We start from the raw sequence: 25,205 nt of genomic DNA, 5'->3' as shown, positions 1-25,205 counted from the left end.
ATCAATGATGACTGATGCCCAGCACTTGTTCGAATCATAGTCACACACCTCATGTAGCCTAGCCCATAGCCCTAAATGTTTTAATAAGGTTTGTAACACAACTAAAGTGGCCAAATAACTTCTTAATATTATTACAAGGGGTGTAGAGCCTAACTGGCATACATAAGCAGTGCGTGAGTTTCAAGTTTGGGGAAGATCATTTTCACCATAAAAATGCACCTTTATAATAAAAGCATTACATGCATAATTTAATTTGCTGTCACTTTTGATAATGGCGTTTCTGCTAATGGTACATTCACACTTATAGCCTACAGCCATGTAGGCATTGCTGCGCTTATAATGTGAAGAAATAGCCTAATAGTTTAGCAACATTTTAAACTAAATGTTCTGATCTGTTGCGTCAGCCACATTGCGTAAAAAAAGTTATTTTGATGCTAGTGGTTGTATTTATTTGGGATCTATCACATCCCACAAATCTCCCAGACTATGTTTGGAATATTTATTTCTCACACAGAATAGCATAGGTCGACATTTGTACTATGGAGGATAGTAGATTGACATAGGCTAGTGCTTTTGCTGTTCATTAGGCCTACTCATCTTGTCGGCTGATGAAAAGTAAATGTGGACAGTTCTTCCAATATCTTCAATATGCACCTCGGAATTGGATAAGGACGCGCGCAGTTGCGTCCCCGATGTCTGTCTTCACTTGTTGCCTGTGAGAAAGACCCGATCACGTGACGGAGAGAGCCGTGTGAGTGAGAGCCTTGTGAGCAGCACACTCAGGGAGAGGGCCCAACGCAGCACTCCGGGCCAAAAAGGCATGGATTTTTTTAGGGTGCATTACAGCCACAAAGAGGATGCGGCTGTGAAATTTGAGACATTATCAAGCTGTGAATGAGAGACTATTGGAGTGTGAACAGCCTGCGCACCGGCTGAAGAAATGTTGTGACCGCCACAGCCCTCTCTGTGCACTGATATCAAATCAAACCTTACTATCAAATCAATAAGGTAAACCATACAGTACATTAGCCACTATATAAAGTCATCATGACCATAGAGCCCCTCTGTCACCCTAGGCTGTAAATCCAGCTGTCTTCCCAAAGGAAACAGACTTCACAGACAACTGCTAAAGGTGTGTGTGTGTGTGTGTGTGTGTGTGTGTGTGTGTGTGTGTGTGTGTGTGTGTGTGTGTGTGTGTAACCGTGCATGTGTGTGTGCGTGCGTGCAAGTGCATGCCTTCATGCATACATGCACACAAGTACACATGTGTGTGGGTTTGTGTGTTTGGGCACACACTGTACATGTCCGTGAGGAGTTACATTCCCAAATAATAACTCCAAAAATAACGTCTCTGTTAGGTTGTGTCTCTGTTAGGTTGCGTCTCTACTAGGTTGCGTCTCTGCTAGGTTGCGTCTCCGTTAGGTTGCGTCTCCGTTAGGTTGCGTCTCCGTTAGGTTGCGTCTCCGTTAGGTTGCGTCTCCGTTAGGTTGCGTCTCCGTTAGGTTGCGTCTCCGTTAGGTTGCGTCTCCGTTAGGTTGCGTCTCCGTTAGGTTGCGTCTCCGTTAGGTTGCGTCTCTACTAGGTTGCGTCTCTGCTAGGTTGCGTTTCTACTAGGTTGCGTCTCTGCTAGGTTGCGTCTCTACTAGGTTGCGTATCTACTAGGTTGTGTCTCGAATGGCATCCTATTCACTATATAGTGCACTACTTTTGAACAGAGCTCATAGTAGGCAGGAATGATTTTGCACACGACCATTGACTTAATTTAATCTGATGTACACTATTTCTCCAATACAAATACAGCCTAAGTCGGAAGTTTAAATACACTTAGGTTGGAGTCATTAAAACTCATTTTTCAACCACTCCACAAATTTCTTGTTAACAAACTATAGTTTTGGCAAGAGGGTTAGGACATCTACTTTGTGCATGACACAAGGAATTTTTCCAACAATTGTTTACAGACAGATTATTTCACTTATAATTCACTGTATCACAATTCCAGTTAGTTAGAATACACTAAGTTGACTGTGCCTTTAAACAGCTTGGAACATTCCAGAAAATGATGTCATGGCTTTAGAAGCTTCTGATAGGCTAACTGACATCATCTGAGTCAATTGGAGGTGTACCTGTGGATGTATTTCAAGGCCTACCTTCAAACTCAGTGCCTCTTTGCTTGACATCATGGGAAAATCATAAGAAATCAGTCATGACCTCAGAAAAAAAATTGTAGACCTCCAGTCTGATTCATCCTTGGGAGCAATTTCCAAACGTCTGAAGGTACCACGTTCATCTGTACAAACAATAGTACGCATGTATAAACACCATGGGACCACGCAGGCGTCATACCGCTCAGGAAGGAAACGCGTTCTGTCTCCTAGAGATGAATGTACTTTGGTGAGAAAAGTGCAAATCAATCCCAGAACAGCAGCAAAGGACCTTGTGAAGATGCTGAAGGAAACAGGTACAAAAGTGTCTATATCCACAGTAAAACGAGTCCTTTATCGACATTACGTGAAAGGCCGCTCAGCAAGGAAGAAGCCACTGCTCCAAAACCACCATAAAAAACCGCCAGACTACGGTTTGCAACTGCACATGGGGACAAAGATCGTACTTTTTGGAGAAATGTCCTCTGGTCTGATGAAACAAAAATATAACTGTTTAGCCATAATGACCATCGTTATGTTTGGAGGAAAAAGGGGGAGGCTTACAAGCCGAAGAACACCATCCCAACCATGAAGCACGGGGGTGGCAGCATCATGTTGTGGGGCTGCTTGCTGCAGGAGGGACTGGTGCACTTTACAAAATAGATGGCATCATGAGGCAGGAAAATTATGTGGATATATAAGCAACATCTCAAGACATCAGTCAATAAGTTAAAGCTTGGTCACAAATGGGTCTTCCAAATGGACAATGACCCCAAGCATACTTCCAAAGTTGTGGCAAAATGGCTTAAGGACAACAAAGTCAAGGTATTGGAGTGGCCATCACAAAGCCCTGACCTCAATCCCATAGAAAATTTGTGGGCAGAACTGAAAAAGTGTGCGAGCAAGGAGGCCTATAAACCTGACTCTGTCAGGAGTAATGGGCCAAAATTCACCCAACTTATTGTGGGAAGCTTGTGGAAGGCTACCCAAAACTTTTGACCTAAGTTAAACAATTTAAAGGCAATGCTACCGAATACTAATTTGGGTGTATGTAAACTTCTGACCCACAGGGAATGTAATGAAAGAAATAAAAGCTGAAATAAATCATTCTCTCTACTATTATTCTGACATTTCACATTCTTAAAATAAAGTGGTGATCCTAACTGACCTAAGACAGGGCATTTTTACTAGGATTAAGTGTCAGGAATTGTGAAAAACTGAGTTTAAATGTATTTGGCTAAGGTGTATGTAAACTTCCCACTTCAACTGTATGTTAAAGGGGCAATCAGCAGTTGCTACATCCACTGTTGGACTTAACAACATAATACATTAATGATTTGTACCCATTGATTCTTGAAAAATATAACTTATAAATGTCTCATGAGCTTAGTTCAACTGTCATAGTCCATCAGAACCTAAAAGAGAATCTTGCTTTATGCCAATGTTTGTAAACAAAGTCAATAAAAACAAACACCATATCAAAACATTGCTGAAACTATCATGTTGATATCATGGATGGTCTGTACCCACATAGTTCTGTCTATGATTTGAGAGTTCTCATTTCTCCAGCCCACCCCGCAGCTTTTTACTGAAACATGGTCAGGGAGTTTCTATTGTTATTATCTCAATACTGGTGATTGCCGGTTTAAGTTATTAGAGTTGCCTATCACTGGATTGCAAGCAAGGAGATCAGGAGCAATACGGTCTCTTCTGCAATGTTCAATATTGAGCAGATTCACTAGCCTGGAATCCAGACCAGATTTGTGCCAATACTCCACTCCTTGCCACTCTGTGGCATATTCCTTATGGGAAAACCACATGAATCACATGAGCACAAGTGAATTGTTCCAAAAACACGTTTTCATGTGATCACATTTGATCTTACAGTATGTGAAGTTAATCTGATAACGTGACAACATATAAAGCAATACGTGATAACATGAAACTACACATGTGAAAACGTGATCACATGTGACGTGTTCTAAAAACATGTTTTAACATAATTTCTCATGTGAAATCATGTGATTTTCCACATGAAATCATGTATCATATATTTCATATAGATGTAAAAGAAATACTGCCCGCCTCTGTTCACAACCACTTTAACCACACATTTTCCTCACATCAAAACCCTTTATTTATTTCCACATTTTGATTTGATGAGACAACGTCACGTCACCAACGACAAAAACACACATTACTCATTCCAACAGATCAAGCCTCGGGAGTGGGTTGTTGTACTTGGCATTGCAGTGAGGTTGAGAAAAACATGCCCAATCTGCTTCAACTGTTTCCAGATTGTGTGTGTGTATGCATGTGCACACGTGCATGCATATGTGTGCATGTGTGTATGTGTGTGTGCATGTACATTCAGTTTTTGCAACACTACTCAAGGGGGGGATCGTATGACATTACACAATGGGTTTAATGTATAAAGACCACACATGTTTCAGAGGCCTGGTTTATGTTAAATGGCTGCAAAAGTCTCTATTGCTGGACGGCAGGTAGCCTAGCGGTTAAGAGTATTGGCTCAGTAACTGAAAAGTCGCTGGTTCGATGTGCCCTTGAGCAAGGCACTTCACCCTAATTGCTCCTGTGAGTCGCTCTGGATAAGAGCATCTGCTAAATGACAAGAAAAAAAGATAAAAAAATTAAATACATCTATTTGTTGAAAGACTTTCAAGCAAATATTTGAATATTTGCCCAGAAAATAAAACATGGTTAATGATTACCATCATAATACATTTCATAGGCTACATATCCTAGTTCTGAAATGAACAGGGACACCTAAAACTTTCCCTCTCTCTCTCTAAAATCCAGTGTGAGTTTAGTCTTCAACACTTGAGATCATCGTAATACACATTCAAACAACTTTTAGGATTTGCAATTTAATCAACATGCTCTCTCTCCATATAGAAAGTGTGTTAACAAGTCTCGTTTTTTGTTTCCACAACCTGATCTTTTTGCAAGAGTCGGGGGAAATTGATCCTAGTAATTTAGTGTAAAACAACTAGTCAAACCTGTCGGGTAGAAGTATCCCACTGGGCACACACTGGTTGAATAGACGTTGTTTCCTTGTCATTTCAATGAAATTACGTTTAACCAATGTGGAATAGACGTTGAATTGACGTAAGTGCCCAGTGGGAGGTTACCCCAGTGTTGTAATACTCGAGACCGGTCAGTCTCGAGACCACATATTGAGTGTTTCGGTCTAAGATACATTTTTACTCGGCCTTGACTCGGTCTCAGAAAATGAGGACTCGTAACTTCTTACCAGACAAAACCAGCGGAGTGACAAACAAATAATTATCAGCTCCCATTCAGGTAGCGCATAAAACCGCTTCTTCAGGCCAAATTGCCACACTCCTTTCATATCGCCTATTGAAAGCTGGGCTTTCCTACTTTACTTGTAACATTACTGTCCTTTATTTTCCTTGAAAAATATCCTCAAACTTTGTTGCGCTTGTCAGAATTTCCTTGAATTGCTGCTAAGGAAGAGTGGGGGAAATTGTTTGAAAGTAGCACACTCACTACCCACTGGGCAAAAACTGGTTGAATCAACGTTGTTTCCACGTCATTTCAACCAAAAAATGTAATGCGATGACAATGAATTAATGTGAAAAACTTATTGGATTTGCAAAAAGTCGTCAACTTAAGGGAATTTCGTCTTTTTTTTAACCTAAATTCAATGACAGGGTGACATTTTTGGTTGTTTTGAAGTTGAATTCACGTTAGTTGACCACTCAACCAAATTTAAATCAATACTAGACATTGAACTGATGTCAAATGTGCCAAGTCGGTATTAATAAGGAGAGACCGGGGGAAGTTGTAATATATTTTGACTTTGTATCTATTAGAGACGTGTTTGGGTTAGTGATCAGTTGTAGAGTGGCTCTCTAGTCAACCTGTTAGGTTAGTGATCAGTTGTAGAGTGGCTCTCTAGTCAACCTGTTAGGTTAGTGATCAGTTGTAGAGTGGCTCTCTAGTCAACCTGTTAGGTTAGTGATCAGTTGTAGAGTGGCTCTCTAGTCAACCTGTTAGGTTAGTGATCAGTTGTAGAGCGGCTCTCTATTGGCCCCTCAGCGTGCCTATTTTCACCATTCTGTATGTCTAAAGAATCTTCTGAAATATGAACACAAAAATACTGGACATTTTGAACTATTTTTGTCAAATTACAATCATGGTCTTGAATGAGACTCCCATTTCTCTGGGACCAAATAATCATGCCATTTCTTGTGAACACAGATACAGCATTTTTACCAACCCCTTGCAATGAGAGGTTGAGTGTTCAAATCTCATCACAGACAACTTCAGCATTTTAGCTAATTAGCCACTTCTTACTACTTGTGAGCTAGTTAGCATATTAGCTAACACTTACTCTGTGTTAGCAATTTTTTAAACCTTTATTTAACTAGGCAAGTCAGTTAAGAACAAATTCTTATTTACAATGATGGCCTACACTGGCCAAACCCAGACGACGCTGGGCCAATTGTGCGCCGCCCTATGGGACTCCCAATCACGGCCGGTTGTGATACTGCCTGGATTGAAACCATGGTGTCTGTAGTGACACCTCTAGCACTGAGATGCAGTGCCTTAGACCGCTGAGCCTCTTGGGTTGTTGTCCTGTTGCATCACCCAACTTCTGTTGAGCTTCAATTGGCGGACAGATAGCCTTACATTCTCCTGCAAAATGTCTTGATAAACTTGGGAATTAATTTTTCAGTTGATGATAGCAAGCTGTCCAGGCCCTGAGCAGCCCCAAACCATGATGCTCCCTCCACCATACTTTACAGTTGGGGTGAGGTTTTGATGTTGGTGTGCTGTGCCTTTTTTTCTCCACACATAGTGTTGTGTGTTCCTTCCAAACAACTCAACTTAACTTAATCTGTCCACACAATATTTTGCCAGAAGCGCTGTGGAACATCCAGGTGATCTTTTGCAAACTTCAGACGTGCAGCAATGTTTTTTGGGGGGCAGTAATGGCTTCTTCCATGTTGTCCTCCCATGATCACCATTCTTGTTTAGTGTTTTACATATCTTAGACTCGTCAACAGAGATGTTAGCATGTTCCAGAGATTTCGGTAAGTCTTTAGCTGACACTCTAGGATTCTTCTTAACCTCATTGAGCATTCTGCACGGTGCTCTTGCAGTTATCTTTGCAGGACGGCCACTCCTAGGGAGAGTAGCAACAGGGCTGAACTTTCTCCATTTATAGACAATTTGTCTTACCGTGGACTGATGAACATCAAGGCTTTTCGAGATACTTTTGTAACCCTTTCCAGATTTATGCAAGTCTACAATTCCGAATCTTAGGTCACCTGAGATCTATTTTGTTCGAGGCATGGTTCACGTCAGGCAATGCTTCTTGTGAATAGCAAACTCACATTTTATAGGGCAGGGCAGATCTAACCAACATCTCCAAACTCGTCTTATTGATTGGACTCAAGGTTAGCTGACTCCTGACTCTAATTAGCTTCTGGAAAAGGCATTAGCCTAGGGGTTCACATACTATCACACCCTGATCTGTTTCACCTGTCCTTGTGATTGTCTCCACCCCCTCCAGGTGTCGCTTATTTTCCCTGGTGTATTTATCCCTGTGTTTCCTGTCTCTCTGTGCCAGTTTGTATTGTATGTTCAAGTCAACCAGCTTGGTTTTTCTCGTGCTCCTGCTTTTCTATTCTCTTCTACTAGTCCTCCCGGTTTTGACCTTTGCCTGTTTTCCGGACTCCATTCCCGCCTGCCTGACCATTCTGCCTGCCCTGACCTCGAGCCTGCCTGCCGTTCTGTACCTCTGGAACTCTGAACTGGTTTTGACCTTTTGCCTGTCCACGACCATTCTCTTGCCTACCTCTTTTGGATTGTTAATAAACACCTTGGACTCTAATCATGTCTCCTGTGTCTGCATCTGGGTCTCGCCTTGTGCCCTTATACATACCTTTTACAACCTACACTGTGAATACTTAAATTGTGTATTCAATATAGAAAAATACAATAATACAAAAATGTGTGTGTTATTAGTTTAAGCACACTGTGTTTGTCTATTGCTGTGGCTAAGATGAATATCAGATCAAATTTGATGACTAATTTAGGCAGAAATCCAGGTAATTCCAAAGGGTTCACATACTTTTTCTTGCCACTGTAGATGTCCTAGCCTACCTCTTTCAGGTAATAACATCCAAAGAAGTATTAGCCTTATATTTAAGTAATGAATGATGGGTTATGCATAATAAGCTTCTAACTTATAGCCTCTGTCTCTTGTGCAATATGCATGACGTGTGCTCCGCTGGCCTCTCTGTAAAAAAGTATCCTTAGCTCTTGGAGTCCCTTGCAGGAAAAGCTAGACTAGAATAGCTTGCTGGACATTATTTTGTTTAGCATTTCTTATACCAATAGACTATTCAAAGGGGGAGGCAAGCTCTTGTTTGTTTAATGTTAAATACACTTGCCAATAGAACTCATGGGTAGTGTGACGACGGTAGGCCATTAATTCAGACCCATAACTATTCAATCCTTGTGGAGAAGAGAAAGCCTTCTGCATCTCATTCTAGTTTTTTTATTTATTTCACCTTTATTTAACCAGGTAGGCTAGTTGAGAACAAGTTCTCATTTGCAACTGCAACCTGGCCAAGATAAAGCATAGTAGTTAGACACATACAACACAGTTACACATGGAATGAACAAAACATACAGTCAATAATACAGTAGAAAAAAAGAAAACAAAAAATCTATATACAGTGAGTGCAAATTAGGTAAAATAAGAGAATTAAGGCAATAAATAGGCCATGGTGGCAAAGTAATTACAATATGGCAATTAAACACTGGAATGGTAGATGTGCAAAAGATGGATGTGCAAGTAGAGATACTGGGGTGCAAAAGGAGCAGAATAAATAAATAGATACAGTATGGGGATGAGGTAGATAGATGGGCTGTATACAGATGGGCTATGAACAGGTGCAGTGATCTGTGAGCTGCTCTGACAGCTGGTGCTTAAAGCTAGTGAGGGAGATGGGAATCTCCAGCTTCAGAGATTTTTGCAGTTCGTTCCAGTCATTGGCAGCAGAGAACTGGAAGGAAAGGCGACCAAAGGAGGAATGTGCTTTGGGGGTGACCAGTGAGATATACCTGCTGGAGCGCGTGCTACGAGTGGGTGCTGCTATGGTGACCAGCGAGCTGAGATAAGGCGGGGCTTTACCTAGCAGAGACTTGTAGATAACCTGTAGCCAGTGGGTTTGGCGACGAGTATGAAGTGAGGGCCAGCCACGAGAGCGTATAGGTCGCAATGGTGGGTAGTGTATGGGGCTTTGGTGACAAAACGGATGGCACTGTGATAGACTGCATCCAGTTTGTTGTGTAGAGTGTTGGAGGCTATTTTATAGATGACATCGCCGAAGTCGAGGATCGGTAGGATGGTCAGTTTTACGAGGGTATGTTTGGCAGCATGAGTGAAGGATGCTTTGTTGCAGAATAGGAAGCCGATTCTAGATTTAATTTTGGATTGGAGATGCTTAATATGAGTCTGGAAGGAGAGTTTACAGTCTAGCCAGACACCCAGGTATTTGTAGTTATCCACGTATTCTAAGTCAGAGCCGTCCAGAGTAGTGATGCTGGATGGGCGGGCAGGTGCGGGCAATGATCGGTTGAATAGCATGCATTTAGTTTTATTTGCGTTTAAGAGCAGTTGGAGGCCACAGAAGGAGAGTTGTATGGCATTGAAGCTGGTCTGGAGGTTAGTTAACACAGTGTCCAAAGAAGGGCCAGAAGTATACAGAATGGTGTCGTCTGCGTAGAGGTGGATCAGAGAATCACCAGCAGCAAGAGCGACATCATTGATGTATACAGAGAAGAGAGTCGGCCCAAGAATTGAACCCTGTGGCACCCCATAGAGACTGCCAGAGGTCCGGACAACAGGCCCTCCGATTTGACACACTGAACTCTATCAGAGAAGTAGTTGGTGAACCAGGCGAGGCAGTCATTTGAGAAACCAAGGCTGTTGAGTCTGCCAATAAGAATGTGGTGATTGACAGAGTCGAAAGCCTTGGCCAGGTCGATGAATACAGCTGCACAGTAATGTCTCTTATCGATGGCGGTTATGATATCGTTAAGGACCTTGAGCGTGCCTGAGGTGCACCCATGACCGGCTCTGAAACCAGATTGCATAGCGGAGAAGGTACGGTGTGATTCAAAATGGTCGGTAATCTGTTTGTTAACTTGGCTTTCGAAGACCTTAGAGAAGCAGGGTAGGATAGATATAGGTCTCTAGCAGTTTGGGTCTAGAGTGTCTCCCCCTTTGAAGAGGGGGATGACCGCGGCAGCTTTCCAATCTTTGGGAATCTCAGACGATACGAAAGAGAGGTTGAACAGGCTAGTAATAGGGGTTGCAACAATTTCGGCAGCTAATTTTAGAAAGAGAGGGTCCAGATTGTCTAGGCCGGCTGATTTGTAGGGGTCCAGATTTTGCAGCTCTAACAGAACATCAGCTATCTGGATATGGGTGAAGGAGATATGGTGGGGGCTTGGGCGGGTTGCTGTGGAGGGTGCCGGGCAGTTGACCGGGGTAGGGGTAGCCAGGTGGAAAGCATGGCCAGCCGTAGAGAAATGCTTATTGAAATTCTCAATTATAGTGGATTTATCGGTTGTAACAGTGTTTCCTAGCCTCAGAGCAGTGGGTAGCTGGGAGGAGGTGCTCTTATTCTCCATGGACTTTACAGTGTCCCAGAACTTTTTGGAGTTTGTACTGCAGGATGCAAATTTCTGTTTAAAAAAGCTAGCCTTAGCTTTCCTAACTGCCTGTGTATATTGGTTCCTAACTTCCCTGAAAAGTTGCATATCACGGGGGCTATTCGATGCTAATGCAGAACGCCACAGGATGTTTTTGTGCTGGTCAAGGGCAGACAGGTCTGCAGTGAACCAAGGGCTATATCTATTCCTGGTTCTACATTTTTTGAATGTGGCATGCTTATTTCAGATGGTGAGGAAGGCACTTTTAAAGAACAACCAGGCATCCTCTACTGTCGGGATGAGGTCGATGTCATTCCAGGATACCCCGGCCAGGTCGATTAGAAAGGCCTGCTCGCAGAAGTGTTTTAGGGAGCGTTTGACAGTGATGAGGGGTGGTCGTTTGATCGCAGACCCATTACAGATGCAGGCAATGAGGCAGTGATCGCTGAGATCTTGGTTGAAAACAGCAGATGTGTATTTGGAGGGCGAGTTAGTTAGGATGATATCTGTGAGGGTGCCCGTGTTTACGGATTTGGGGTTATATCTGGTAGGTTCATTGATAAGTTGTGTGAGATTGAGGGCATCAAGCTTAGATTGTAGGATGGCCGGGGTTTTAAGCATATCCCAGTTTAGGTCACCTAGCAGCACGAGCTCAGAAGATAGATGGGGGGCAATCAAATCACATATGGTGTCGAGGGCACAGCTGGGGGCAGAGGGTGGTCTATAGCAAGCGGCAACGGTGAGAGACTTGTTTCTGGAAAGATTCATTTTTAGAAGTAAGAGCTCGAATTGTTTGGGTACAGACCTGGATAGTAAGACAGAACTCTGCAGGTTATCTTTGCAGTAGATTGTAACACCGCCCCCTTTGGCAGTTCTATCTTGTCGGGAAATGTTATAGTTAGGGATGGAAATGTCAAGGTTTTTGGCAGTCTTCCTAAGCCAGGATTCAGACACGGCTAGGACATCCGGATTGGTGGAATGTGCTAAGGCAGTGAATAAAACAAACTTAGAGAGGAGGCTTCTAATGTTGACATGCATGAAACCAAGGCTTTTACGGTTGCAGAAGTCAACAAATGAGAGAGCCTGGGGGATGGGAGTGGAGCTAGACACTGCAGGGCCTGGATTAACCTCTACATCACCAGAGGAACAGAGGAGGAGTAGGTTAAGGGTACGGCTAAAGGCTAACAGAACTGGACGTCTAGCACATTCAGAACAGAGAGTAAAAGGAGCAGATTTCTGGGCACGGTAGAATATATTCAAGGCATAATGTACAGACAAAGGTATAGTAGGATGTGAATACAGTGGGGGTAAACCTGTGGATATAGTGATAATGAAAGAGATATTGTCTCTAGAAATAGCATTTAAACCAGGTGATGTCACTGCGTGTGTGGGAGGTGGAACTAAATTGTTAGCCGAGGCATTTTGAAGCAGTGCTAGAGGCTCTACAGTGAAATAAAACAATAATTACAAACCAAAACAGCAATGGACAAGGCATGGTGACGTTAGGGAGAGGCATGCGTAGCCGGGTGATCATAAGAGTCCAGTGCGTGGCTTCAGGCAGCTAGCGGCGAGCTAGCAGGCTAACAGAAAGGCCTTAGAGGGGCGACGTGATGGAGGAAAGTCTGTTGTGGCCTCCTCGTGCAGTTACATCAGCGGACGGATCAGCAGGGCTCCGTGTGGTAAACCAGGCCAATTGGCAAAATATGTATAGTGGCCAAAGAAATATGTCCGAAAGGCCTCTTAAGCCAGCAGTCCAATGTGCTTTAGATAGCTAGAAGGCCGCGGATTAGCGGCTGTGCGTTCAGGGACGTTAGCTGCTATAATTCTAGGTGGGAAAAAATAAAATATATATATATATATATATATATATATATATATATATATATATATATATATATATATATATATAAAAAATAGGTTCAGAGCTTGCGGTAGGAATCCGGTGATATGGAGAAGAATAAGTCTGACTAGCTCTAGTTTGAGTCGCGCTGTACAGACTGGCGAGAGTTGTCCAGGATAAAGGTAGCTGATGACCACTAGCAAAGGATAGCTGACTGCTAGCTAGTAGCTTCGGAATGTATTCGATGGGCCTCGTAAGCTAACAGTCCATTGTGCTCTAGACAGCTAGCATTCAGGGGACGTTAGCTGCGAAGGTCGGAAGGTGAGAAGGTTCAGAGATTGCAGTAGGAATCCGGAGATATGGAGAAGAATAAGTCCGACTAGCTCTGGTTTGAGTCGCGCTGTACAGACTGGCGAGAATTGTCCGGGATAAAGGTAGCTGATGACCGCTAGCAAAGGATAGCTGACTGCTAGCTAGTAGCTTCGGAATGTATTCAATGGGCCTTGTAAGCTAACAGTCCGTTGTGTTCTAGAAGGACAAAGACGTCTGACTGCTACGCCATCTTGGATCATACCTTGGATCATAGTCTTATATTATTCAAGTATGCAATTAGAATGATGAAGGTAAGGACAACCAAACTCATTTCATTTAACTGTTGAAAGCAAGGAAGGAATCAGCAACACTAGAGAGAGAAAGAGGAGGTAGGTTAATAACATTAGGGGACATATTATGATTTATTTTATCTAATTCGCTAGCCTATAATTGTAACTTTGAAAGCCGCATGTGCTGCACCAGAATCGCATGTTCTCTCCTGCTTTATCATGGTTTGAACGAGATGCATAATTCCAGTCCATATAATACAGTATAATACAGTACAGTATTGGATAACCACACAATCATTTGTGATTTTTTTGGGCTTGGGCTTATTAAATGTCTTTTAATGTAGGGCTCATAAAATGTATTTAATCAGGCTAAGGTTTCATCAGACTTGAATCTTCGATAAAAGCTCTAGTAAAATCCAGACATAGGCCTATTTATAAGCTTTATAATGCTTTTGAATGACACTTCCGGTTTTGGCGGGAAATACCGGGACACCCGGGAGAAAAGTGATTTATTCTCGGGATGAAACATTTGTAAAATACCAGGAAAATATTCACCCTAATGCAGACCCAAGACCCAGACGCATCCTGCTCCTACATGTGGCAGGCTGGAGACTGGCCTTGCCTTTAAAACAGCCTAAACAGTCAGACAATTAAAACATAATAATAAATATACACTATTGTTCAAAAGATGGGGTACCTTAGAAATGTCCTTGTTTTAGAAAGAAAGGCAACATTTTTGTCCATTAAAATAACATCAAATTGATCTGAAATACAGTGTAAATACTGTTAATGTTGTAAATGACTATTGTAGCTGGAAACGGCAGATTTTTTTATGGAATATCTACATAGGCGTACTGAGGCCCATTATCAACAACCATCACTCCTGTGTTCCAATGGCACGTTGTGTTAGCTAATCCAAGTTCATCATTTCAAAAGGCTAATTGATCATTAGAAAACCCTTTTGCAATTATGTTAGCACAGCTGAAAGCTGTGGTGCTGATTAAAGAAGCAATAAAACTAGCCTTCTTTAGACTAGTTGCGTATCTGGAGCATCAGCATTTGTGGGTTCGATTACAGGCTCAAAATGGCCAGAAACAAAGAACTTTCTTCTGAAACTCATCAGTCTATTCTTGTTCTGAGAAATGAAGGCTATTCCATGTGAGAAATTGCCAAGAAACTGAAGATCTCGTACTACGCTGTAGTACGAGATCTTAGTACGAGATCGTAGTACGAGATCTTCATCGATGTAGAACAGCGCAAACTGGCTCTAACCAGAATAGAAAGAGCAGTGGGAGGCCCCGGTGCACAACAGTGCAAGAGGACAAGTACATTAGAGTGTCTAGTTTGAGAAACAGACCCCTAACAAGTCCTCAACTGGCAGCTTCATTAAATAGTACCCACAAAACACCAGTCTCAAAGTCAACAGTGAAGAGGCGACTCTGGGATGCTGGCCTTCTAGGCAGAGTTCCTCTGTCCAGTGTCTGTGTTCTTTTGCCCACTAATCAATTAGGCCTACCTGCCATACTAGACTAATAACTCAATATAAACCAGTTATGCTAAACTTGTGCATGTTGAATTCTCTAAACTTTCTCGCTGTTAGAATAGGCTATGGTGGAAACAGATATTGTCCTAATAGGTCTGAAAAGTTAATGAGCACGTCTTTATATTGTCGATATACGAAATATCCATGGTTATGTGTAGGCTACCAGAATACCAAATGTTGCACACACACCATCAAACGTTTTGCAAAACAGCGCTCGACATACTATGGGATGTATGCAAATACAAACAGATCGTAGCCTATAATACGCTATTTAGTTAACGTGGCAATAACATAATGGTAATATAATTCCATAATAAAGGAAAATAATTACAGACAGAACGATCCGTCTCTAACCTCATTCCGCTGGAGCTGAAAAAAGTTGTTGAGATAGTTGGAGTTGAGGGACGAACTCAGGTCCGCAGTAGGAGTCTTGCAGTAGTTCAGCTCCGGGTGGGAAGAGTTGGGTTCGGGTCTAAAGGCGTCAAAAGCGCTGGTCTGGTGAGTGTCTTGCAAAGAGAGATATACCCAATTCAGTAGCTGTGCAGGCTGGTACACGGAGGCACTGGTGTCTATGGCAGACATCAAGCTCATCTTTCAAATGGGTACACTCGCTCTTCCACCGCAGCTATGTTTTTGGATTGCTTTCAATTTTGAGAATCCTGCTCACTCTGTCGCTCACTCTCTCTTTCTAAACTTCAACGGATTCGCCGTTTTCTTTTCCCCACCGGGCCGTGGCAATCGTTTCTTGTTCCTCTTCCCGTAAGAACCCTATATCATCCTCGTGCTGGGAGCCTAGTCCCAGATTTAACGCGGTTACGCAAAAGTCATTGCTCTAACATGTCAGTATAAAACGTTTTCAGCCGCTACTCACGGCCCGTTATCTCCCTTTATTTGCAGTGGAGCAGCCACCCGGAGCCTCATTGGATCTGCAACTCACACAGGGGTGCGTCATGACGCACGCCGGCGAATCAGGGTTTTAATTCACTAGGCTAAACACAAAACTTTTTTTCTCTCTCTCTCGCTCTCTACCTTGATGACCTGATACCTATTGAATCTCTGAGGGTTCACTGTTGACTTTTGATATTGTGAAAATATATATATTTTAAAATGTATCAAAACAATAAAGTTAGGTTTTTAATGAATGTTAATAATTATTTAGGCCTACCTTTTCCTTCAGGTGATTTGTTGCCTGGTTCATTATTTCATATTTAACCAGGAACTTCATTGGTTTATAGGCCTACTGATGAATATTAATTGATGCAAATGAGTTGCTGAGATTTTGTATGTGGTCTAGGCCTTTTACACCCTTCTCGCTTTGCAAGCACACCTGTCTGTGCTTCAAACCTGTCTGTTAGCTATTCAGTCCCGCAAAACGGGCGCAGTGCTACCACAGACTGGAAGTAGTGACTATGGATATACCTTCCAACTGACTATGGATATACCTTCCAACTGACTATGGATATACCTTCCAACTGACTATGGATATACCTTCCAACTTTAAACACATTCTGCGAAAAGGTACAGTAATTTCATCGTGAATTATTCAGAACACATTCACTATGGAATGCGATTATACCTTGACTTATTCATTAATGAAATAATTTATAACAGGTCTAAGTTTTGCCAACATTCACGAACAACCATATAAATTATATGTACATGCCTGGATTACATGTGAGGTCCAAAAAAAAGAAGAGATTATTTAGAAACTGTGAAAGATAAACATTGGGTTTAATAGCTGATGCTTGGTGTTGTGTCACTCCGATCACACTCACCCCAATTAGGCCTAATCTTAGGGAAGAAGGGGTAAACAAATGGTTGTGTTTATTCAGCTATAGACAGAGGTGAGATTCCCAGGCTTCTGACAACATTTGCTCTCTATCCCCCCACGGTTGTGTGCCTGCCTTGGAACCATAAGCTTGAAGCCTACTAGTGGAGTGTTCTGAGCTAGAGTTCTACCCCAAGCAGTTTTATACACAATCATGTTCTGAACAGGTATCCCACAGCATAGGGATACAGCTTTGTGTGCCTAGATTTTTTTTGTTACTGGCTTTCAATTATCCTGTTTGACTGTTCATCTGTTCAAGTCCTAACAGGCTAGAGGAAATATCTGTGATAAAAAAATCAACTGTTGAGTAGTACAATTGGAAGAAATTATAGGCCTACTGATAGACCTAGTCAACAGTGGCACTAACGAGTTATATTAATAATAACAAATGATGATGAAGCTGCTGTAAGTGTTAACACAATATAACATAAGCACATTTTATAAAATAATTTGTGATGAATAAATAGCCAAAATAGTTAAAGGAAAACCAATAAATTCACACTGCCTTAAAGAGCTTGTCTTACGTTATTGCGCTGAATTCCCATTCATGGCAAAACCTCCCCCTGACAAGAGTTGCACATCCTCTCACTCCCTCTTGTGGCGTCACCGGGGATAAACTGCAGGTAGGCCTAACTCAATTTCCCCTATTGGCCCTTATTCTTGAGCGGCAGAGGAGCTGTAAAGAAAAATACTGGAGGATCATAGTATAAGACAGGAAGACAAAACCATAGAATTAGAACGCTAGAATGGACATGAATCTTCTTATGATGGTATAAAGGTAAGTCATTTTGATCACAGAGTTGGTCAACTATGGTTTGTCAATGTTGTGATAAGATTTTGTGTAAAATAATGAATGTGAATAATTTATCTGCACTGTATGTTTGTCTAGCTAACCAGACAGTTTTTAAAATGAACTGCCAATATGCCAACCTTCCATTCAAATAAAGGAGTCAATCCACAGCCACACTGGCTGAAATCAGGTGATGATAGGATTTAGACAAGTTGTAAATGCAACATGTAGCCTACTGATATTGTATGATATAATAGCATTCACAGCTTTCCAGAAAACAAAAATTGAGACACTTATGGTCTATTTACATATCTTTTATAGGTTATTTATACATGCAATTGTTATAAAACCTGGATAAAGTGTATTCATAATGAAATAACAATATTTTAGGTTGACAATAATTCTATAAGTTGTGGTATATTACATGTCTTACTTTTATTCTACTGCATCAGTGAAATCAAGATTATGCCTCTACTATTAATTCCAATTAGACTGGTATGGATTTCTCCCTGACCAATATGGCTGCCATTTCCCCCAGATTCTGACACTTTGAGGGTTTATGACATTTTTTTGTTACCTTTATTTACCTAGGCAAGTCATTGCCACTCTATGGACAAAAGTTGTTAGGCCTATCTCACATATCTTCAGTGTTTTATTCTAATGGCTGAATCACAGAATAATCTTAATCTTTCTTAATTAATCTGTAGGTCTATTAAAGATGGGACATAAACCAATCATGGATTCAGAGAGTAAATGTACAGTTCAAGTCGGAAGTTTACATACACTTAGGTTTGAGTCATTAAAACTAATTTTTCAACCACTCCACAAATGTCTTGTTAACAAACTATAGTTTTGGCAAGTCGGTTAGGACATCTACTTTGTGCATGACACAAGGAATTTTTCCAACAATTGTTTACAGACAGATTATTTCACTTATAATTCACTGTATCACAATTCCAGTGGGTCAGAAGTTTGCATACACTAAGTTGACTGTGCCTTTAAACAGCTTGGAAAATTCCAGAAAATGATGTCATGGCTTTAGAAGCTTCTGATAGGCTAACTGACATCATTTGAGTCAATTGGAGGTGTACCTGTGGATGTATTTCAAGGCCTACCTTCAAACTCAGTGCCTCTTTCCTTGACATCATGGGAAAATCATAAGAAATCAGCCAAGACCTCAGAAAACAAATTGTAGACCCCCACAAGTCTGGTTCATCCTTGGGAGCAATTTCCAAACGTCTGAAGGTACCACGTTCATCTGTACAAACAATAGCACGCAAGTATAAACACCATGGGACCACGCAGCCGTCATACCGCTCAGGAAGGAGACACGTTCTGTCTCCAAGAGCTGAAGGTACTTTGGTGCGAAAAGTGCAAATCAATCACAGAACAACAGCAAAGAACCTTGTGAAGATGCTGGAGGAAACAGGTACAAAAGTGTCTATATCCACAGTAAAACGAGTCCTATATCGACATAACCTGAAAGGCCGCTCAGCAAGGAAGAAGCCACTGCTCCAAAACCACCATAAAAAAAGCCAGACTATGGTTTGCAACTGCACATGGGGACAAAGATCGAACTTTTTGGAGAAATGTCCTCTGGTCTGATGAAACAAACATAGAACTGTTTGGCCATAATGACCATCGTTAAGTTTGGAGGAAAAAGGGGGAGGCTTGCAAGCCGAAGAACACCATCCCAACCGTGAAGCACGGGGGTGGCAGCATCATGTTGTGAGGGTGCTTTGCTGCAGGAGGGACTGGTGCACTTCACAAAATAGATGGCATCATGAGGAACAAAAATGATGTGGATATATTGAAGCAACATCTCAAGACATCAGTCAAGAAGTTAAAGCTTGGTCACAAATGGGTCTTCCAAATGGACAATGACCCCAAGCATACTTCCAAAGTTGTGGCAAAATGGCTTAAGGACATCAAAGTCAAGGTATTGGAGTGGCCATCACAAAGCCCTGACCTCAATCCCATAGAACATTTGTGGGCAGAACTGAAAAGCATGTGCGAGCAAGGAGGCCTACTAACCTGACTCAGTTACACCAGCTCTGTCAGGAGGAATGGGCCAAAATTCACCCAACCTATTGTGAAGCTTGTGGAAGGCTACCCGAAACGTTTGACCCAAGTTAAACAATTGAAAGGCAATGCAACAAATACAAATTGAGTGTATGTAAACTTCTGACCCACTAGAAATGTGATGAAATAAATAAAAGCTGAAATAAATCATTCTCTCTACTATTATTCTGACATTTCACATTCTTAAAATAAAGTGGTGATCCTAACTGACCTAAAACAGGGCATTTTTACTAGGATTAAATGTCAGGAAATGTGAAAAACTGAGTTTAATTGTATTTGGCTAAGGTGTATGTAAACTTCTGACTTCAACTGTACATGCAATCACACCCAAAGGTTACGAGTTCTAATCTCATCACAGACAACTTTAACATTTGAGCTAATTAGCAACTTTTTAACTACTTACTACTTTTTAGCTACTTTACAACTACTTAGCATGTTAGCTAACACTTCTCCGAACTCTAACCCTAACCTTAACCCTTTTAGCTAACCCTTACCCTAACCCTAAACTTAACCCTTTAGCCTAACTCCTGAATTTAAACCTAACCTTAATCCTAACCCAGCTAATGTTAGCAAGCTAACTAACGGTAGCCACCTAGCCACCTAGCTAGAATTTGTAACATATCATATGTTTTGCAAATTCTTAAGATATTGGACATTTTACAAATTCGTAACATATAATAATTCGTAACACATCGTATATGAAACTCCCGTCAGCTCTCTCCCTCCCCCATGTCCCAACATATACAGTATATCTGCCTCCAATATGCTTCTGTCACAACTTTAAACCACCCCAGAAAGACCCCTCTATTATCTGTGTGTCCTTAATCTATCCTTAAAGCACCGTAGGCAGTCTGCTGGGCTTTCTGATGATCACTTCATTCGTGTTATATCTGCTGCCCTCTGCTCCAAAACCCTTTCCCCTTGGGTCACTTGTTTTTTATTTGTTTTTTACAGCTCCATCTCCATAATTTCTGACTCAGGCCATGAAATTAGCCAATGTGAAAATACGGAGAAGAAAAAATCAGTTCTGTGTTCATTTATTATTTTAATAACATTACCATGTTTGCTGCTGACTTCTTTCTTTAGTGTCTGTACCTCTGTGTTCAGTTACTCCAGAACTCTATGTGGACCAACAGGAAGTGACTGGCGTAAAAGGAGGGAGTATCACTGTTCATTGTTACAATCGTTACAATCAACCTTTTTTTGTTTCTAGCTTCCTTTTATGAATCCTGTCATGAGGTTGTAATGATTTTCCACAGATGTGCTTGTCAATTGGAGGATTCCCGAAATCAGAAGGGAATAAGCTGGAAAACCGGGGAATTTATTAAACGTTTCTGGATTTTGTAACCCTATGTAGAATACAACTCAAAACCACAGATGTTGGGAAACACAGATGTAGAATCTTAATTTGAGCCAGTTTGCTGTAGCAGGAAAATAATCCTGCAATAACAGGAAAAGGGAATTATTATGTGGATTATAATTAATGCACATTTTTGTAGGGGTTGATACATTTTTCGTTAAGGGGAAATCAAGTCTGAAATTTCAAAGTGGAAAATTACAAACTTCAGAAGCCTTTTAAAACCTCAAATACAATACAAATTTTACATTTCTGGCATTGCAGGAATGTTCTCCTGCAACAGGGTGATCAAACTGTGACCAACACCTACGACCAGAGTTGTTTGTTGTTTCTCTGTTCTATTATGTTGTAGTCTACTGTGTGGTTTAAATGTGGGAGGTAATGTCTTGTAAAAATGTATTAGAACCACATTAAAGCTACATTTTGGGATTTGGGAAAATATTCAATGGTTATTTAAATTATTTATATCTATTTACCCATTGCTTTTTGAATAATCTAACTTTTAAATGACTTATAAGGTTAGCACAACTGTCTGTCTTTATAATAACCCAAAATATATGGTGCTATTACTCCATTACGATTCTGTAAATAAACAATGTATAACTTCAAATCATGGTAACAACTACCTCTTGGATGTCATGGACTGTCATTCCTTGCATATAGAGCTCTGTCAAGGATATTGAGACTGGTTACATTTCCCAAACCGCATCCCTCAGTTCTATACCAAAACAAGTGATGGGCAGCTGTTGTGTAATTTTTCCCACTGTGTTGTGTTCTGAACCATGAACCACAAACCATGGTTTTGATCTGAGGGTCTGTCTGTCGACTCCATCTCTGCAGTGTGAGCTGAGCATCTGAGTCTAGTACTAAGACCCTATGGCTAAATGTGTTGCATGACAATTCTGCAGTCATTTATCTGTTTGTAATGATTACTATGTTCCAGCAGAGGGCCACAGCTCAGCAATGATTAAGTGCATTGGGTAAAAACGAGTTCATATACAGAATGTAATAGTCTGTCTGCCACTGAGGGAGGCATGTTTACACCAACAGCAGCAGGAAGAGAGTTAGAAACAGGGATGTCTAAGTAGACAATGGGCGGCCAGCAATACAGTTATTCTCTTTGGTGCCTTGGTCCTTGACACATTTACACTCAGACACATACCCACACATGGCTCCTCATCTCTTACTGTCCCTCTCCCTCCTCTTCCTCATCTTTTTCAGACTCTTAGGTAAGAGTAATATGTTCCTATTAAGTGATTAAAGGCCCAATGTAGCCGTTTTTTTAGCTCAATATGAAACCATTTCTGGGTAATAGTACCTTGCTGTGATTGTTTTCAATTAAAATTGTAAAAAAAGAAACAAAAATAGTTTCTCAAGCAAGAATTTTCCTAGGACTATCTGGGAGTGGTCTGAGTGTGGAGGGGAAAATTGAAAACTAGTTGTTATTCGCAGAGAAGTTTGGAACTTTCTTACTTATTCGTCTATCTACTCATTTACCGCCCAGTGATGTCACCAGGCAGCCCAAAAATCTATCCCACCAAAACAGGGTGAAATTTCAAGCAGTCTTTTCAAACAGCTCTTACACTAAAAGGCATCATCATTATTTTCACAATTTCACAGTGTTAGCTCAAAGGCCGGCATATGGAGATATTGAGTCATTTCATCGCACCGTCCAAAGGGAACTTACAGTATGCAGCCGGTATGCATATTTTCCCCGTTCTTTTCCGCCTTCTCGCCATTAAATTACATTAAGGAGGAAATCGGCACCTTTGCAGCCTGAATGGAAAATGTTTTAGGTACAAACCGTTCTACAGGGGATGCAAATGTATAGCCGACAGCATACGTTCCCTTTGGATGGTAAAATGAAACAACTCAATATCGTAATCTGCCGGCCTATGAGTTACTGTTGCATCTACAGCTGGTGTGTCTGCGTCTGTGAAGACAGGAGTCTCCATCACCATCCTCTGATCAGAAATACTTAAACCATGTGAAATACCAGTGTAAAGGAGATCATTTTGATAGTTCCTCCTTTGTTGTGCGCAATGACCATCCTAAGAACTGTGGTAAAGCCTTAATCTCTGACATCAACCAGCGAACCATCACTGTGACCATGACTGATCTGGAGCCAGAGGACTCAGATATCAGATACCATGATACAATGGTTCTACCTATCTGTCACTCCAGGTAAGATCGATGCAACTCTTACAACTCAGGAATGCAGAATAGGTAGTTGTCAGTAATGATGAGACAATCAGAAATAGCCTGCTTCCACAAACTACTGTACATCACTGGTGTTCTTATTTCATATCCTGGTAACTGGTTCCTTTCCTGGTAACTGGTATCACTATTATTGTTGAAGTTGACCTGACCTGAGGAATGTTGGTGTATGTCTACTTTATGGTCTCTATCAATTGATGATAGTGATGATTTTGGAAGTAGTCGGTTATTACAAAAAACACTCAATAGAGGCTCCTGACACTAGAACTCTGAAGTGTTGCAGGCTGGGTATTCCTTGGGTGGTGAAGGGGTATCCTGAGACAGATGGAACATCAGTGACATTATAGCGGCCCACGATGCTGCCGAAGGAAAAGTAGTGAAGGTAAGTGGACATGGGATTGAAAATCAACTGTTATTAAGACAATAGACAAAGATAACATTATACTTATTTATAAAATATCATATATTTATACAATATATAAATCATATCAGTCGTTAACCAATGTAACCGTGAAAATACAATTTAAATGTTTTTGTTGTCATTTAGCAGACAGTCTTATCCAGAGGAATTTACAGTAGTGAGTTGATCCATATACTTTTTTAAATGTCTGTAACTGGTCCCCAAACCCACAACCCTGGCATTGCAAATTCCATGCTCTACCAACTGAGACACACGGGATATGATCTTGTTACTTCATATTGCCATGCAATATAGGGAAATAACACACACACACAAATGTTTAGTTTATTTAGTAAATATTTTCTTTACTCTATTTTCTTAAAACTACATTGTTGGTTAAGGGTTTGTAAGTAAGCATTTCACGGTAAGGTCTGTTGTATTCGGCGCATGTGACAAATACAGCCAATCAGAAACTAGTATTCAACAAGTATGCCATGATATAATATAATATATTTTTTATGACCTCAGTTTTAATATCAGTAATAAACTGCTCCCTGTGGTTGACCCTAGCACACATGCTCAGGTAGAAATGGGCCTTGTCCACTTTTCCATTGGCTGTCAGCCACCTAGAGGCCCTGTTCACTTATAAGAGAATAGTCCTGCCTGAGACATGTTAGCCGAATTGTGTCCCTCGGAACAAAACGATTGTCTCTTGGTTCTAATAGTTATATGAAATTTAAGGAGAATTACAGATTTTATCCCTTCACTTCACTTTATCCCTTCACAGATTTTATCCCTTCACGTGTTTCAGGAAATGCTCCATCAGCACTCTTCACCAGTAGTGTGTTCTCCTATCCTTGTATATACAGTGAGGGAAAAAGTATTTGATCCACTGCTGATTTTGTACGTTTGCCCACTGACAAAGAAAGGATCAGTCTATAATTTTAATGGTAGGTTTATTTGAACAGTGAGAGACAGAATAACAACAAAAAAATCCAGAAAAATGCATGTCAAAAATGTTATAAATTGATTTGCATTTTAATGAGGGAAATAAGTATTTGACCCCCTCTCAATCAGAAAGATTTCTGGCTCCCAGGTGTCTTTTATACAGGTAACGAGCTGAGATTAGGATCACACTCTTAAAGGGAGTGCTCCTAATCTCAGCTTGTTACCTGTATAAAAGACACCTGTCCACAGAAGCAATCAATCAATCAAATTCCAAACGCTCCACCATGGCCAAGACCAAAGAGCTCTCCAAGGATGTCAGGGACAAGATTGTAGACCTACACAAGGCTGGAATGGGCTACAAGACCATCGCCAAGCAGCTTGGTGAGAAGGTGACAAGTTGGTGTGATTATTCGCAAATGGAAGAAACACAAAAGAACTGTCAATCTCCCTCGGCCTGGGGCTCCATGCAAGATCTCACCTCGTGGAGTTGCAATGATCATGAGAACGGTGAGGAATCAGCCCAGAACTACACGGGAGGATCTTGTCAATGATCTCAAGGCAGCTGGGACCATAGTCACCAGGAAAACAATTGGTAACACACTACACCGTGAAGGACTGAAATCCTGCAGCGCCCGCAAGGTCCCCCTCCCTGCTCAAGAAAGCACATATACATGCCCGTCTGAAGTTTGCCAATGAACATCTGAATGATTCAGAGGACAACTGGATGAAAGTGTTGTGG

The 25,205-nt window shown here is 41.3% G+C and overlaps 1 protein-coding gene across 1 annotated transcript in view; it reads right to left on the bottom strand.

The window, feature by feature from the left end:
• Nucleotides 1-15,740, bottom strand: part of LOC106577169 (zinc finger CCHC domain-containing protein 24) — a 70,601-nt gene extending 54,861 nt beyond the window's left edge. The window contains exon 1 of the mRNA XM_014154985.2: nt 15,199-15,740. Within this exon, the coding sequence (XP_014010460.1) occupies nt 15,199-15,435 (237 nt within the window). The 5' untranslated portion in view covers nt 15,436-15,740. The remainder of the gene's footprint in view (nt 1-15,198) is intronic.
• Nucleotides 15,741-25,205: the final 9,465 nt, after the last annotated feature.

This window comes from Salmo salar, chromosome ssa18 (assembly GCF_905237065.1).
Source record: "Salmo salar chromosome ssa18, Ssal_v3.1, whole genome shotgun sequence".
NCBI lineage: Eukaryota > Metazoa > Chordata > Actinopteri > Salmoniformes > Salmonidae > Salmo > Salmo salar.
Note: the sequence above shows the minus strand (reverse complement) of the source record. Positions and strands in the feature narration are given on the sequence as shown.